This window comes from Nymphaea colorata, chromosome 8 (genome assembly GCF_008831285.2).
Source record: "Nymphaea colorata isolate Beijing-Zhang1983 chromosome 8, ASM883128v2, whole genome shotgun sequence".
Classification (NCBI taxonomy): Eukaryota; Viridiplantae; Streptophyta; class Magnoliopsida; order Nymphaeales; family Nymphaeaceae; genus Nymphaea; species Nymphaea colorata.
The window spans coordinates 21,633,477-21,648,541 of record NC_045145.1 but is presented as its reverse complement, the minus strand read 5'-3'; the positions used below and the strand labels follow the sequence as shown (position 1 = coordinate 21,648,541).

At 39.4% G+C, this 15,065-nt stretch overlaps 3 protein-coding genes across 5 annotated transcripts; 2 read left to right on the top strand and 1 right to left on the bottom strand.

Moving 5' to 3' along the window:
* Nucleotides 1-3,611: 3,611 nt before the first annotated feature.
* On the bottom strand, nucleotides 3,612-3,932 carry LOC116259615 (uncharacterized). The gene has a single exon (XM_031637473.1). The coding sequence runs from the start codon at nucleotides 3,930-3,932 to the stop codon at nucleotides 3,612-3,614; it is 321 nt and encodes a 106-aa protein (XP_031493333.1).
* A 3,113-nt stretch (nucleotides 3,933-7,045) lies between these two features.
* On the top strand, nucleotides 7,046-8,542 carry LOC116259191 (gibberellin-regulated protein 11-like). The gene is made up of 4 exons (XM_031636876.2): nucleotides 7,046-7,384; nucleotides 7,509-7,547; nucleotides 8,003-8,099; nucleotides 8,210-8,542. Exons 1-4 carry the CDS (start codon nucleotides 7,331-7,333, stop codon nucleotides 8,392-8,394), a joined length of 375 nt encoding a protein of 124 aa, XP_031492736.1. The 5' UTR covers nucleotides 7,046-7,330; the 3' UTR covers nucleotides 8,395-8,542.
* Nucleotides 8,543-13,158: 4,616 nt separating this feature from the next.
* On the top strand, nucleotides 13,159-14,661 carry LOC116259281 (snakin-2-like). Of its 3 annotated transcripts, none has more exons than XM_050079230.1 (5): nucleotides 13,159-13,341; nucleotides 13,442-13,489; nucleotides 13,778-13,820; nucleotides 13,940-14,120; nucleotides 14,274-14,661. In XM_050079230.1, the coding sequence occupies exons 1-5, from the start codon at nucleotides 13,288-13,290 to the stop codon at nucleotides 14,311-14,313; spliced, it is 366 nt and encodes a 121-aa protein (XP_049935187.1). In that variant the 5' UTR covers nucleotides 13,159-13,287; the 3' UTR covers nucleotides 14,314-14,661. The 3 variants fall into 3 exon arrangements, with proteins under 3 accessions (XP_049935187.1, XP_049935186.1, XP_031492874.1); XM_050079229.1 differs by having other exon boundaries at nucleotides 13,439-13,489; nucleotides 14,274-14,657; XM_031637014.2 differs by lacking the exon at nucleotides 14,274-14,661 and having other exon boundaries at nucleotides 13,439-13,489; nucleotides 13,940-14,240.
* The last annotated feature ends 404 nt before the right edge of the window (nucleotides 14,662-15,065 follow it).

Genomic DNA, 15,065 nt, shown 5'->3' with positions numbered 1-15,065 from the left:
GGATTGGCCAAAAAATTGAACCGGTTTGAATCAGTCAGTTCAGAAAACACTAGGATTAACCACCTTCAACTGTGTGTTATCTTAAGATTCAAATTTTGACAAAAATAAGTTGGTTCAAAGCATCTGTCAACAATGTCAAACAAGTTGTAGTCAATAAAATTTAAAAAAAAAAAAAGCTTAGGCAGTAGTTTTTAATAACAAAAGTGATATACTGTTATTCGAGCGATTGATGGCATTTCTGAAATATGTCGAATTGGGGGAGAGGAGAAAGACTCTGGTTCCTCTTCAAGGGCCTACGGATTTGTCTCATTGATTCCTTTTGGTGGATTCATATAGGAAGCATATGGAGTTCTCCTATATCAAGAAGGATTGAAGAATCGAAGTTCCTTTGTGCATTAGATTGGCAAGTTTATATAATGATGCTTTGGCATAAGTAGGCATTCCATGCAATTGCGAAGGCACTGAAGGGAAATCTACTTGAGTTTGGCACAAATACCCCGTTGGTTCTGATGTTGGGTTATTCAAGAATATGTTTTGATGTTCTTTGGTTTGTACTCAAACGAAAATAGAGGTACAAATGGAGATTGGGAAAAGCTCAATGCAGAAGGTTAAACAAGAGAGTTGCATCCATTTTTGTTCTCATTGTAAGGTAAATACACAACTGACGGAATATTATAAACTCAAAAGCAGTGATGAGGACGTCTAGCTGGAGCAACAACTTGCGAGTGAAAGCTAGAAGGAAGTAAAGGTTTGCCGGCAGGCGAGGAAGGGTCTTGTGCCTCATTCGAGGAGCAAGGATTTAATACTAAAGTGTAGAGATCAGTGACAGACCCAGGAATTTTTTGTTAGAAGGGAACTGTATAAAAAATTATTTTCTTAAGAGGCACTAGTATATATAAATTTGGTGATCAATAAGGGGTATGACATTTTATTCATTGATGGGAACAACTATGTAACTTGGTTTAGGAACCGTAGTCTAGCAATAGCAGCAATTACCTTGTTAAACATCCTAGTATTACTTTGTTCACTATATAGGATAAAAGTTTTAATATTAGTTTTAATATTAGATGATGAAATGCCTATTATTTTTTTTCTTTGTTTTTCTTTCAACCATTTATCATGATGGATTAGATGGTCCTCATGAATGAGCTGGGTGACTGTGTCACCATTCAACTTCTCTCTCTCTTTCTCTCTCTCTATATATATATATCTATATATATATGTGTGTGTGTCCAGAAATAAAATATTTCTTTAATAGTGAAAGAAAAGGAGAATGATGAGAAGTCACTAGTAATGCCACAAATAATAAAGGGAAACCAGAAGCCAAAACGTTAAATGAGAGATAAAGATATCTAAATTTTTCCACTTAATATCCCCTAGATAACTTTCTAGCTATTTATAATTTCATCTATGACATCAATTTAATAATTAAACGCAAGGTTCTTATATTCGCCATTGCTTTTCTTTTTCTTTTTTTTTTGGGTTTAAAGTTGACCACATATATGTCCCCAGGAACCTAAATATGGGTCAAGCTGGCCGGCTAGTAAGAACCCAGTTATAAGTTTGAGCTACTTTATCTAAATTGTAAATAGTGGCAGTGCAACGAATAATAGTAAGTTTACCCATGTTTGTTTGGATACATCTTTGTGTATTGAGACACATGGTAAGACACATGGCAATTCAAGGCAAGATCTCATGAAAAGACATACACATGGCAAAAATTATGAAAACAGTCAACCAGTGAAAGCAACTCAGACCAGAAAGGTAACATTGAAAAGGAAAAATGATGTACCCATCCCACCGACGAGTCACTTGAAGATAAGCATAGTAACGGTAGAAATAAACAAATAAAGAAAGAAATGCTACAGTTGTAAAGCCAAACGTTGGGCTTACCGTAGTAATGTAATCCATATAAACTTTATAGTGGAACCTCATAATACAGAGGATTGAGTGTATGTATGAGAGAGATGACGTAAGTGTTAGCCACCGAACCTCTATACATTAAAGTTTTCTTTTCTATCTCTCTTTATTGCTCCTTCTCTTTACCAAGATATCAATTTTAACACTTTGGACCCCAAGGCCAAAAGAAATTAGGAGGGTTTAAGCCGCTCACCTGAGTGTGGGGTTTCCTTCCACTCATCCCAAATGTTTACCACACATATAGACACGACTACGACTTTCATGTCCCAAAATTTCTCCAACTACTTATCATGTTCTTCATTGTGTAAAACATAATTTCGTAAGCCTAAATTCGAAGAGTTTCTTTGAATTCTCACAAAATCTTGTTACTTACATGTGAAGTAAAAGGCAGACATTAAGTTTTCAACTTTTGGATAGATAGGTAGATAGGTCGATAGATAGATAAATAGATGCTCAATTTAGGGGACAAACGTTCATGGCAGCCACGTTGATGGTTGCGACGGGCGATAATGCCGACAATGAGGCAGTAGCGGAGCCAGCGTGGGGCTGGCGTGGGCGCCTGCCCACGCCAGCCCAAGATAGCTCTACGTTTTTGCCCCTTGTACTTAACTGCTTATAAGGAGCCAGCGTGAAGGCTGGAAGGTAGCCCAAGGTACTAATTAGTATATAGTGTCCTATAACTAAAAATTTTTGGGTCCGCCACTACTGCAAACCTGAAAAAAGTTATTCATCCATCCACAATTTGGGAAAAGTGGACAAATGAAATGACTTGAACTTTCAGCGGTTTTGGCTAACATGCACCAGCATACAAGACAAAAAATAAAAATAAAAATAAATTTATTAATCCTTAAAATGTTTAAGAAAACTGAAAATACGTAAATTGTGCCTTCTCAAATGGAGCTGCATTGTTCAAACGTGAAGCGCCCACTACGAAACGCATATTCACAATGCTGCTTTTGGAGCTCCACCTATTTAAAAAGTAAATATTCTATTCAATATAATTAAAAAAAAAAAAACTAGTGGGAATCCTTACAAATCGAAACACATCCACGCAGTAATTAATATCAAAATGGGTCTCCTATAGGCCCCGGTGCATACGGATTAGCTCCTGCATGCATGCATCAGTGAAAGTATCATGAGAAAATTAAGCGAAACGGTTAAACTTATTTTCAAAAGTACGTTTTTGAGAATTGGGTACATTTTTCTTTTTCGCCAAAAACATTAGCCGTATTATAGTAAAATTACTTTCCCTTAACAAGAAACTAACTTCAGTTTGAAATTAACTTTGACATTGAAAGTAAGCTGTACTTGATTAACATAAAGATTATCTTAAAAAAAGTGTCCATGTGCAAAGGGATTGGAAGCCCATATGCCATATGATATTGTACACAATCGAAATGGCATATATATGATGTCCCTGTGACACACCTGGTTCTCTTTTGTCTTGATGGCAGTTGCAACACTCATGGCGGACACGGTTCACAATTAGGGCAGGAAGGTGAACTACCAACCTCAGCTAGGCCAACCACCATGGACACACAAAAGTTCCAATTCTCATTACTTTGTTTATCTATATTAATAAATAACCACCAAACTCTTAATCCACTGGTACTGCTCAGTTCAGTGATAAATGTATATAAAGGACTTCTCTGGGCATCGACATAGGCACAGAATAGCTAGCTACTAATTAGCTATCGCAGTACAGCCATGGCCAACACAGTTTTCCTCTCCTTCGCCATGTTCGCTTCCTTGTGCCTTTTCAATACTGAAGTGGCACTTGCAGCTCGCCACTTGCTGCAGAGTGGTACTCCTACAACAGGAGGCGGCTCCGCCATCCCTCGCCTCCCTTTCTTCCGCTTCCCCTTCCCCACCATCCCCACACTGCCATCATCCCTACCCTCCATTCCTCCAATGCCTTCAATTCCCACCATTCCTTCCATTCCACCAATCCCCAAGATCCCTTCTATCCCACCTATTCCCAGGATCCCTTCTATTCCCCCGATTCCTGGCATTCCAAGGGTCCGGTTTCCTCCAATGCCCTTCTCGGCGCCACCACCTTCGTAGACGTCGTCTTGGAATATATTTTAAATCTTGATTGCATGGCCTTTGGGTGTTTGCTTAGTTGCATGGCGCTAGTGTCATCTGGTCTCGTCATGTGAAGCTTTTAGAAGATGGTTCAGGGTTCACTGCTAAAAGAGTGGGAGATTTGTTTGGTGTTTGTAATAAATCTTGAGTGTGTGGTGTGGTTTGATTGCTGGTCCTATGTGCATGCCGAGTCATTGGCTTTTCATGTTGTTTGCATGAGTTGTGGCCGTGCAGTTTCTTGTATATGGTTTTCTCGCTTCCTTTGAAAATTAAGATTGTTTTTATTTTGTTGCTTTGCGTACATCTACATGCAGGTTGAAACCCCACTCAGTATAATGTATCAGCTTCTGTTTTACAATTATATGTTCTTGCCATCTCCTAAACATTTAAAACTTAACCTCTGCACGCGTGTGATGTACATTTTTCTTTGAGTAAAGATTCAAAATTGATCAATAGTAAGGGAATCTATCTCCTAAACATTTAAAACTTAACCTCTGCACGCGTTTTAAATAACATATATGACTAATAAGGATTAGTTAAATTGGAAGTAGTTTGTCGTACAACTTAGGTGTGACTAGTTAGAATATAATCGTTCCTATACCCCACAAAGGTAAGCTATATCTCCTTAAGGAAACTGCCTATATCTTGCTACCACTTACTTTCTCCCACATAAACCGTAAATATTAAGTTTGCATCCCATTCTTAGCTCTGATTAGTAACTATGGGGCGGTAAAGATGTGGCCGGCCGCTATGAAAAAAATGGAGACTTATAGAGGGTTTCAAGAAAAAGGACATGTCAATTAGGAGTCCTTGGCATGAATATGGAAGACTAAGGCCATTCCCAGAGCTAACTTGGACAGAATATCTAGCCATTAAGGATAGACCGTTTACTATGGATAAGCTACAAAAGCTGAGTATCTATTTAGCTAATCGATGTCCGGAGTTTGTAAAGAAGCTATGGAGTCTATTCCTTATACTTTTCTTCTTTACAAGCAAGGTAAGTTTATTTAGAAGTTTTTGACAACCAAAATGGGCGTGCTGATTACAGACTCTAGCTTATTGAGTACCATGTGGGGTTCATGATCTTTTTCTTTCTTTCGACATGCATGCTTACCCGAGTTTACGCGAATCCAAAATCCAGGGATCGAACTTTGCTTCTCTGTTTAATTAAACTCGAACCGGAATTACTGGAGTCATTGTGCTGTTCTTTGTTTTTAGCTTGCCTTCTAAAGAAAAAGTCGCATAAATTGGAAAAAGAAACTATGACAAGATTAGAATATGATGGTTAGGAAATGGGGTTCCAGACATTGGGATTCTATGGTCACGTGCATGCCTTTCTGCGGATTCAGGGCAGTGTAGCACGTGATATTCAAATTTTATTGTTTAAAAAGCATATGCTTACTTTTAAAAAGATGCGGAATCCAAAGCATACTTTCTCACAGTAATGGTTTTCGACTGGCAGGAGAGCCAGATGAGCTGCTCATGAAATTGACTGAACAAGGAACTTAGCTCGTCAATTCTCCGGTGGAAAGTGAGCTTTACACGCAACACATGAGCAGTTTACCTGTGTCTATTCGTGGATTAACTTCATCGGAACTTACATAACTTCATTCTTTTCTAACAGCATTTCCTTTGGACAATTAGCAAAATATTTGCCTATGATTAGGTTTATAAACGATTCAATCTGATACAAAAGCATATACTAGGCATCTTCTAACACTAATTTACGTACACACACACAGAGTTTTAGGTTTCATTTTCAGCCAGAGCCCCTACAGTCTACACTTTCCCTTTATCCCCAAGATCTAGAGTTGTGAGATTTTTACATGCTTCAATTTGCACGTACACACTCATCTTCTTTTGGTATAAGAGCATAGCTTCTCGCATGTCGAATTGGACACCTACCCCGTTTAAGATACAAGTTTCATTTTGCAATTGATTTTTTCTTTCACTCACTCATCTTTTTTTGTTCCCTACACTCATCTTCCCCACAAAACATTAAAATTGATGAAATGACATATATTCATATTTTATATCTCTCTCTCTCTCTCTCTCTCTCTCTCTCTCTCTCGGAGAGATAGTGTGTAAACAAGCCCAAATTGTGCTCAGGCTGACTTTGATATTGGTCCGTTGTTTTTGTATATGTTCAAAGAGTAGAAGGAAGAGAATCATATGTCTTAACTCCTAATTAATTATCGAGAAACTAAAGCTGGGGAAACTATTCTTCTTTTGAATGCTGTAAACTATTCGTTCCTTCTCGAAGTCAGGGACATCTCGCAGATGTTTCCCTGCCAAATACGCACTATTTTTTCTGTCTTTTTCGTCGGTATCTTGACCGAACCCTGCATACAAGTTTCTAGATATTTCTTCGACACCGGTGCAAATATAAACAGTAAACCAAAAAAAAAAAAAAGAAATTGAAGAACGCAAAACCTTTCTCTGGATAAGGACACAGCCGTCTCTCCCATCTGCATCCGTACTGCATGCCAGATAAGACTTCTGTCAAACATTAAAATACTTGCTTACAATTTTGCCTTCTGTCTTACGTGTTTTCCATGAATTCATGGCTTGACTAGTAGCTCTCTTCCCAGCTAACCAACAGCAGAACATGGTAGCATACACCGCCACATCAGTTTCATCTATGATCTGATTAAGTGTATGATATGATCAAAGTAAGCAATCGGACTGTTGATTGTTTTCATCAATTTGCTGTCAAATTGTCCCCAATGTTAAAAGTTGGCAACAGAAAAGGACAACAGTAATAAAATACTCACCCTCCTTGCACAAGGTTTAAAGTGTTGAAAGGCTAGAAGAGTCAGATGCAGCCCAACTTCAAAGGCTTTTTCGCGATTATCGATGCTTGTGTTGTCATCTTTCTTGCTAAGTCAGTCGGAGTCCAGTGGTCCATTTGTATGATAATGTTTTCAGAACATGCTCAGGTTAGCAATGAATCGCTAAATCTTCCGTGTCCTGACTGAATTTTTATCTCTTATACATTGGGTAAGGAAAGAAGTCATTTTTATAGTAGACGAAGCTGTACAGACGATAACGAGACGTGCAAGGGGAACACCTGCCTTTGTCTTCGGGAGCATCACCATGTGTCGACCTGCCAACAAAGCGACAAGGCTGCTGCTTCTTCTTTGCTTCCTCATCCAGTCCTCCTACCACTGACCGCTTTCCTCTTTCCATTTCCCGCCTCCTCCTTCTCGTCTATATATACCAAGTAATCGCTGACTGCTTCGTCTTCGTCTGCAAGTCCTCTAGCTCTATCTCTCTGTCTTTCTTCTTTGTTTCTTTCCTCTGTTCGCTTTCCTCTGCTAAGGGTATGGCTTCCCGGCTGTTCTTTTTGGTTGGTGTCTTCCTCCTCTCGATCACAATGGTATATACTTTGATCTCCGTCTCCCTCTGTCCTCCTCTCTCTCTCTCTCTCTCTCTCTCTCTCTCTCTCTCTCTCTCTCTCTCTCTCTCTCTCTCTCATGCTTTTGTCATGGCGTATTATGCAGGTTTCTTGCGGTGCCAAGGTCCATGAACTCGAAGCAAGCGTATGTTTCCCTGCTTAATGCGGAGTTTTCTTGCTGCTAAGATGAATCTTAAATTTTTTGTGTATAACCAGAAAGATTGTTTTTTTGGTTAGCATCAATATTGTCAATATCTACCAAGAACAATGTTTTATGACTTGTAGACAAACACACACATATATACATTTTCCAAGGAAAGATGGGTATTCCTGTAACTCTGTTTTGCGAATCCCTGTTCTTCAAAGTTCATACACTCGTTAGAAAAGAAAAGGTGCAAACAGTAATAACGCCTTCATGGTGCTCAGAGGATGCTCTATATGCATCCTCTATATGCATCCATGTATGTCCCACCATGACATATATTTGTGCTTCTTTTGGTGAATATATGTACTGATAGCAACTCTTTGGGTTTTTCCTCATACGGCCACTTGTGAATGTATAAAGGCAACTGATGAAAATGGTGAATCTAATGTTGGTAGGTTGAAGCCGAAACAAAGCCACCGAGTGAAGATCGTGCTCCTCCTGCACCTGCTGCTCCACCAGCAGTACATGTCTTGCCACCAGTTGATGCAAAAGGTCTGTCATTCTCTCCCTCTTTCTCCTCAGCGAATAGTTCTACATTTAGTTGGTAGTTTTCCACTAGGGATGGCATTAGTATATATTATATAAATGTTAATGTCCGGCAGCGTGTCCGGGGCTGTGCGAGGGGAGGTGCCGGCTGCACTCGAGGCCCAACCACTGCAAGCGAGTGTGCAACACCTGCTGCTACCGCTGCAAGTGCGTCCCACCAGGCACCTACGGCAACCGGGAGATGTGCGGCAAGTGCTACACCGACATGACCACCCACGGCGGCAGGCCCAAATGCCCTTGAATCTTCATCTTTGGGCTGCACTACTGTAATAGTAGCAGTGAGCTTAGGTGGTGCAGATTGTTATCTTTTTGCTTCTTATTTGTTGGGTCATTTTCTGTGTTGGGCAGTTTCAGGAGAGAAAATAAATCTGTTTCTTCCCTTCGTTGAATCTGATCTTTGGCTGCTCCAAATCATGCATTAGTTCTTGGCCATCCATTTGATATGAACTCGGATCCGGCTGGGCGACAGGATGCAGATGCTTTTCATAAAGATGTAGTAGTCCGTTTCTAAAGGAGCTGCTCATTCACCTCGCCTTGTCTGAAAGCGTTTTGGATTAAATACTTTGCAGAAAGATGCTTCAACCTTTATTGGTGTCCTCCAACAAGGTTAAACGGCTGGCTGCTTTGATTAGCTAATTAAAAATATTGTGAATTTAAGGGGTGCTGGGATGACCCTCAAGAACTTAGTTTTTTTACAACCTGATTTTGTTAAAACTTGGTTTTCAAATGAGTTTTAAAAATTGGTTTTCTTGTCTGAATGACAAGACAAAAACCAAGTTTAAGATTTCACTTTTCAAATCCTGGTTCTCATTTGGATGACAAAAAAAAGAGTTTTTGAATATACTTAAAAAAAAAACAAGTTCTACAGTTATGATATATAACATTCAAATATAAATTTCATTTTCTGCAATCTTAATAAATTAGACAGCCTTAAACTACGTCATCTTACCTTACCAAAACTCATGAATGAAAAGTCTGAAGTGTCCAAGTTTTCATCACCATATCAAAACTCAGTTTTATGAATATTGTAAACTCAGTTTTATGAACAATGGGTTTACAAGAAACGCAGTTTTTTATGGCATCTAAGCACCTCCAAAACTTGGTTTTGAGGTGCCGTCAAAACAGCCCCTTTAAAAACTTATATGGGCCACGGTTTGCTTCCGAGAAGGGTTCTTCGACAAGCAGATGAAGTAAGATTTTGATAATGACAAATCCGATTCTAATGAGATTTTAAATCTTCGAAGTCGTGAACTTCTTGCTTCCAATCTATCCATCCACTCAGCACTGGAGAATATCCTTGGTTTTTTGGGTTCACCGTTCGCCGGCGCCTGTAAACATGTCGAACCGTTGAAGTTACAAATCTTTAGGTGGAGCATGCTTAACGTGATGTAAGGTTAAATAAGATCAGTTTCTAAATGTGGCTTATTTGAATCAAATTGAAATCAAATTTTAATCGGATTATTACTGTATTTAAGAAAAAAATAAAACAAAAAAGAAAGTTTGAAAACAAAAACACGGATCAGAAATGTAGCACCGTGGAGCTGAAATAATACATCTGATCATTGTTAAATGCTCCGGTATAACCAATGTCATACAATCCTGGCGTCACCGATTGGATTCAGTGGCTAATTCAACAATTACTGCCACCTATTTGGATTAATATTTATATAGCTTTACTTATTTCAGAATAAACACAATTTTGGTAATGTCGTATATATGGCCCGGTTCTACCGACTTGCCTTTGTCTCTTTTCAGTTTTGTGATTTGTATATCTCTTCAAAGAAAAATCCTCCTGCCTCTCACAACATACCACTCAGTGAGTTGTATTGGATGGTATGTTACACTCTTGCAATGACTCTCAAAAATTTGACTTACTACGTTTTGAAAAGTTACGAACATATACTTTCCTAGGGGTTGACATGATTGAATGCGCCTCTTATATATATATATATATATATATATATATATATATATATATATATATATATATATATATATATATATATCAGACTAATATGTCGAGGACAAAGTCAGACCTTTTAAATATAATATTAAAATATTTTTATTGAAATCTAACTTTACCAATATGGTCTTTAATCATATGTTGATGCTAAATATATATTAAGTTTATCATTCTTTAGGTTTTAATAATGTTTTTATAAAAAAACATAAATGAATGGTTTTGGTAGCATCAACATTTTGATGATTGGAAATCAACATTTTCCATAAAAGCAACTTGATTCAAAGCTTGCTTTATATCAAATAGTTTTCATAAATATATTAAGATGTTTATATTTTATTTAAGATACTTTTTTAACAAAAAATTAAAGGGTTTGGTTTATATCCATGACCTGGTTTTACCAACTCTCTCTCTATTAGTGCTCTGTCCAACCTCAAGGCGCCAAGACCAGATGGTTTTCCTGTTCACTTCTTTAAATGGCACTGGGATATAGTTGATGAAAATGTATGCAATATTTTTACATAATTTCATCGAAATGCATCCCTTCTACGAGACGTGCACAAGTACTTAATCACACTTATTCCCAAGCATGGATCAGACAATCATATTTCAAACTATCGTCCAATTCCCGTTATGGGGGCTTTGAGAAGTATCATTGCTAATGTAATTCATGCAAGAACTAGACCACTTCTCCCTCAATTAATTTGCATGATCAGCTTGCTTTTATACCGGGGAGGGACATTCATTATGCTTTTATTATGGCCTCCGAGACTATAATAAGTGAAAGCACCCTTTTTTCATGGTGAAGGTGGATTTAAAAAAGACATTTGATTGCAAGTATGAGAGTATATGAATTTTGGTTGATGATATATCTCCTAGATCAAAGAGTTGTTTATCAAATCTTTCTGAGGCATCTTTCGTGGTCAATGGACGTTGAGGCCCTCCTTCATACCACAACGAGGAGTTTGGTAGGGCTGCCCCTTATCTCCTATTCTATTCGACAATCCAAAACTCTTGCATGGCTTATTTTGTTGGACCGCATGCAGACTCAAAATAACCTCAAAAGATCTGGTTTTCACATTGTGAGCAGGTGCCCTTTATGTTGTTGCACTGAGGAAACTACCACTCACCTGATGTGGTTTTGTCGAGTGTCTTAAGATCTTTATGAGCTTACTTGGTTTATGTCTCCCATTAAAGTCACAAACATATCTACAATTTGGGACCTGATCCAAGGATCAGTCAGAGTGAAAAACAAAAAAAAATGGCGTATCATTTGGAGAATTTAGTTGTTTACGTATTGGTGGGCCATTTGAAACTCCAAGAATGATATTATTTATAGGAATGAGGTTGTCTCAGTTCAGCACATGACATCCTCTATTTTGTATGATGTCTAGTTAGTTTCCCATAACCTATGAGGAAACGGTGGTCCCTCTAACTTCTTACGAGAACTAAGAGCTGATTTTTAGATTTTTAGATTTAATCTCTTTTTCATGTTCAACTTTTTGTTGGACTTATGTCAACGTTATTTTCCTTTTTCTTTCTTTTTCTCTCTCTCTCTCTCTCTCTCTCTCTCTCTAACCTTCACAATCTAAATTGGACTTAAGTTTATCTGAAATCCAACTCTTACACATCAAATTCATGAATTAAAAATCTCTAACACACTCCACGCTAAATGTATGCTTCAAATATTAGCGAATATGGTAGCTGAATTGGACCTACGGCACACATCAGCCTGGCCGAGTCTCTTAGGAAGGGCGCACAAGCCCGTAGCGTGACGTGGAAGTGATCAACAACGAAGCCTGCACACGAGCTAAGTCAAGCTCGACTCAATTATAAAGTATTGAGCTAGTATCGAGCTTGAGTTCGATCCTGTACCTTGTTTATATTAACTTGTCCCATTTTTTTTTAACTCATTTAACTCATCAACTCGTTCACTTGTTTAACTAATTCAACTACGATGAAATGGTTTTACGTAATCAAGTCGACCCGTAAACTAATTGAGTTCTTACAACTTGAATTCTACTATATAAATTTAAACTTGAGCTCGAGTCGATTTTTTTGTAAACGAATTTCCAGTCATGCAGCCCCACCAACAGCTCAACATCCGTAACCGCATAACTCGGAATCTCGGATCCCATAACTACCGGGTTCAGTCAGAACCTAATCCGACCCGCTTCACGTCCGCACGCACAAGTAAGCACGTATCTCCAGGCAGGTGCTCGCTGCACCGTGAGATTGTACACGTGGCGGTCGATAAATATGGGATTGGCGAAGGCGCTGCCAGGAAGGACGCGACGAGCTGGAACGCAGTAGCAACCGAGCCAGCTGTTCTTCACCTTACTGACCCTTCGTTTGTCCACGTGGCTCGTAAATCCTCCGTCGATCTCATCACAAAGTTTCGAGATCTTCCACCATCGCCATAGGTGGAATTTGAGAGAACCATGCTTGCCCAAAATGCCCTTATCCGGACTGAGTGTTGTGAGCAGGTCCTGATTGGAGAAATGGCTTCATCGTGGCTTTGCCACAACAATCAATCCAAGACTTGTTGTTCTTATACCGAGTGATGGTTTGTCTAGAACACGTGGTAGGACTTAGTCAGAACAAGTCTAGGGAGATCGGTGTTGTGAATTCGTCGACCACCGGAGTTAGTTGCTCATAACAAAGTAAAAAAAAAAACTTAAAAAAAAATCACAGTTTGAAAAGAACGGAAAAGTACAGAAAATAAATGTAAAACATATTTGTGTTACATTAGAAGCATGGCGTGATTTTCATGATATTGAATCTTTTCATAATAGTTCGATAGATCAACATGTTCATTTGTTTGTATCATTCGCTTTCTCTCCCATGACCGCTACCGGTTTACTCCAAGCTGGACCAACTTGGCTCAGGTGCCTATACAGTTGATATTTCATGTTGTAAATGGTAGTTTAGTCAAAGTGGAAGCCAAACCACATTCAATTTCTTCACTCTCCAGGCGGTATCTTTGCTGACTCGATTCTTTTTGACACCACAGATGTACCAAAGACAGCTTGAGGACCATAAATATCCAAGAAAAGAACAGAGATTCGTCTTCGTCACAGGCGCAAGAATTTCCTTTACTCATAGTGCTTCACAGCTTCATGCTCAAAGGTGCAGCTTGTTGCTAGAGCTCTGCTTCTGCGAACTTCTCCCCTGATGGCACTTCGTTATCTGGTTTTCATGTCCATGTTGGCCTTCTGCATCATTCTGGTTCGTGCATATTTCTTTTTCTCTTCCGCTTTGAGTCTTGAGGTGTCGCTGTTTAGTGTTTACTCCTCTTGTTTCTCTTTTTGTGTACATAATGCAGCAGCTCTCTTTTGATGGGTACATGGAGGAAGAGGACTCTGTCATCAAACTGGTACGTTCACTTTTCTTTAGCATATCATTTTGTTCACTTGCATTGCAGATCAGTGTTTGTGAATGACGTTGGCACAGTCGAAATTCTGTTCATAGGAGATCTTCCGTTGTTTTGGAAGAGTTTTTGGTCTTTATGCATGCGCTGGATCATTTTAAGAAAATTTCCTAGTGTAAGAACCGAAAAGATGAAAGACTCGTGTCATTTTAGACGTCTTAGTTCAATCTTTTGTTGGGGATGTTTTCTTTTTAAGTAGCTAATTAGATATCCGGGCTGTGGTGGGTTTTGCAGCCGCATGTGAGAGGACCGAATCGGAGGCTCATGGAAGACATAGGTTTGTATAATTTTCCCTATTAATGAGACCTTGGGATTATCTAGCTTCTTGTTGTCTTGATATGTGTTTGTTTGGTGTAACGTATATTAGTGCTGAAGGGGGTCATGTTCTTGTTGCAGACTGTGATGGGCTGTGTGCGGAAAGATGCAAGGTGCACTCGAGACCCAATGTGTGCACCAGGGCGTGTGGAACGTGCTGTGTGAGGTGCAGGTGCGTGCCGCCGGGGACATGGGGAAACAAGGAACTCTGCGGGAAGTGCTACACGGACATGACCACTCACGGGAACAAAACCAAGTGCCCGTAGCTCTCTCTCTCTCTCTCTCTCTATATATATATATAGATATATATATATATATATATATATATATGCGGACGTTAGTTCTCGTGCTGTTTGTCTGTAATGACTATATTTGGATGGACTCTCTCTCTCTCTCTCTCTCTCTCTCTCTCCAGAGCGTCTCTCCCTGTCTCCTCAGTTTGTCCATATTGGTGAAGATGACCATGAGAAGACGCTTGCCGGACTGTCGCCTTCCTTTCGTGTGTTCGTGGGTCCCTTCATAAATAAGGCTCACTGTCTTAGCTTAGGAGCTGGAACTCTTCTGGTTGAAACCGACTCTTCACAAACCCACCAAGGTAAAGTGAGCCAGCTGTGCTTGGGGTTCGGACTCCGCCACTTGTTCGGACCGCATGTTGATGTATCCTTGCTAAGGACTAAGGAGGCTCCCTTTGTAAGTGCCAGCAAACGAGGTCTTAACGCTCAAAGAAGTCTTAGCGATCCACTGAGCCGTAGCCGTGACTATTAATAAGATGAGCAAACGCCTCAAAGTTCTAAGATATTGTAATCTAATATTAAGTTGGTCTCAGCTTGGTAACTTCATGCTTTTAAACAGCTTGGACGCGGCAAACCACGGCGCTGCATCTGTGGAAAAACATGCTTGTTAGTGAACAGAATGCCAGGGTGAGGCCACCATAACCCTGGTGTGGACCTGATCTGCCATTCTCTCTCTCTCTCATAAAACGGAATCACTTGTGCCGGCAGTCTACCCGTGATTTGTCACGATTTGGTACTGTAGCTTTAGCCCATTAGGTGTATCCTTGAGCTAAAAGCACATAGAGGCAGAACAGAGAATGGAGGCTCCATCTTTCAAAATTTGGTGTTAATTGCCCAGCCCCATCAACAATTAGAGAGAGAACCAAGCTTCTCAAAAAAAAAAAAAAAAGATAGACAAAAACAGCCAAAGTGCA

What these genes read in the sequence shown, in the direction of transcription:
- LOC116259191 (XM_031636876.2), top strand. Translation starts at nt 7,331, where the DNA reads ATGGCTTCCCGGCTGTTCTTTTTGGTTGGTGTCTTCCTCCTCTCGATC. An exon ending in TCCTCCTCTCGATCACAATG is followed by an intron (nt 7,385 to 7,508) that starts GTATATACTTTG and finishes CGTATTATGCAG; the next exon opens with GTTTCTTGCGGTGCCAAGGT. An exon ending in GCCACCAGTTGATGCAAAAG is followed by an intron (nt 8,100 to 8,209) that starts GTCTGTCATTCT and finishes AATGTCCGGCAG; the next exon opens with CGTGTCCGGGGCTGTGCGAG.
- LOC116259615 (XM_031637473.1), bottom strand. Translation starts at nt 3,932, where the DNA reads ATGCCAGGAATCGGGGGAATAGAAGGGATCCTGGGAATAGGTGGGATA.
- LOC116259281 (XM_050079229.1), top strand. Translation starts at nt 13,288, where the DNA reads ATGGCACTTCGTTATCTGGTTTTCATGTCCATGTTGGCCTTCTGCATC. An exon ending in AGGACTCTGTCATCAAACTG is followed by an intron (nt 13,490 to 13,777) that starts GTACGTTCACTT and finishes TGGGTTTTGCAG; the next exon opens with CCGCATGTGAGAGGACCGAA. An exon ending in GAGGCTCATGGAAGACATAG is followed by an intron (nt 13,821 to 13,939) that starts GTTTGTATAATT and finishes TTCTTGTTGCAG; the next exon opens with ACTGTGATGGGCTGTGTGCG.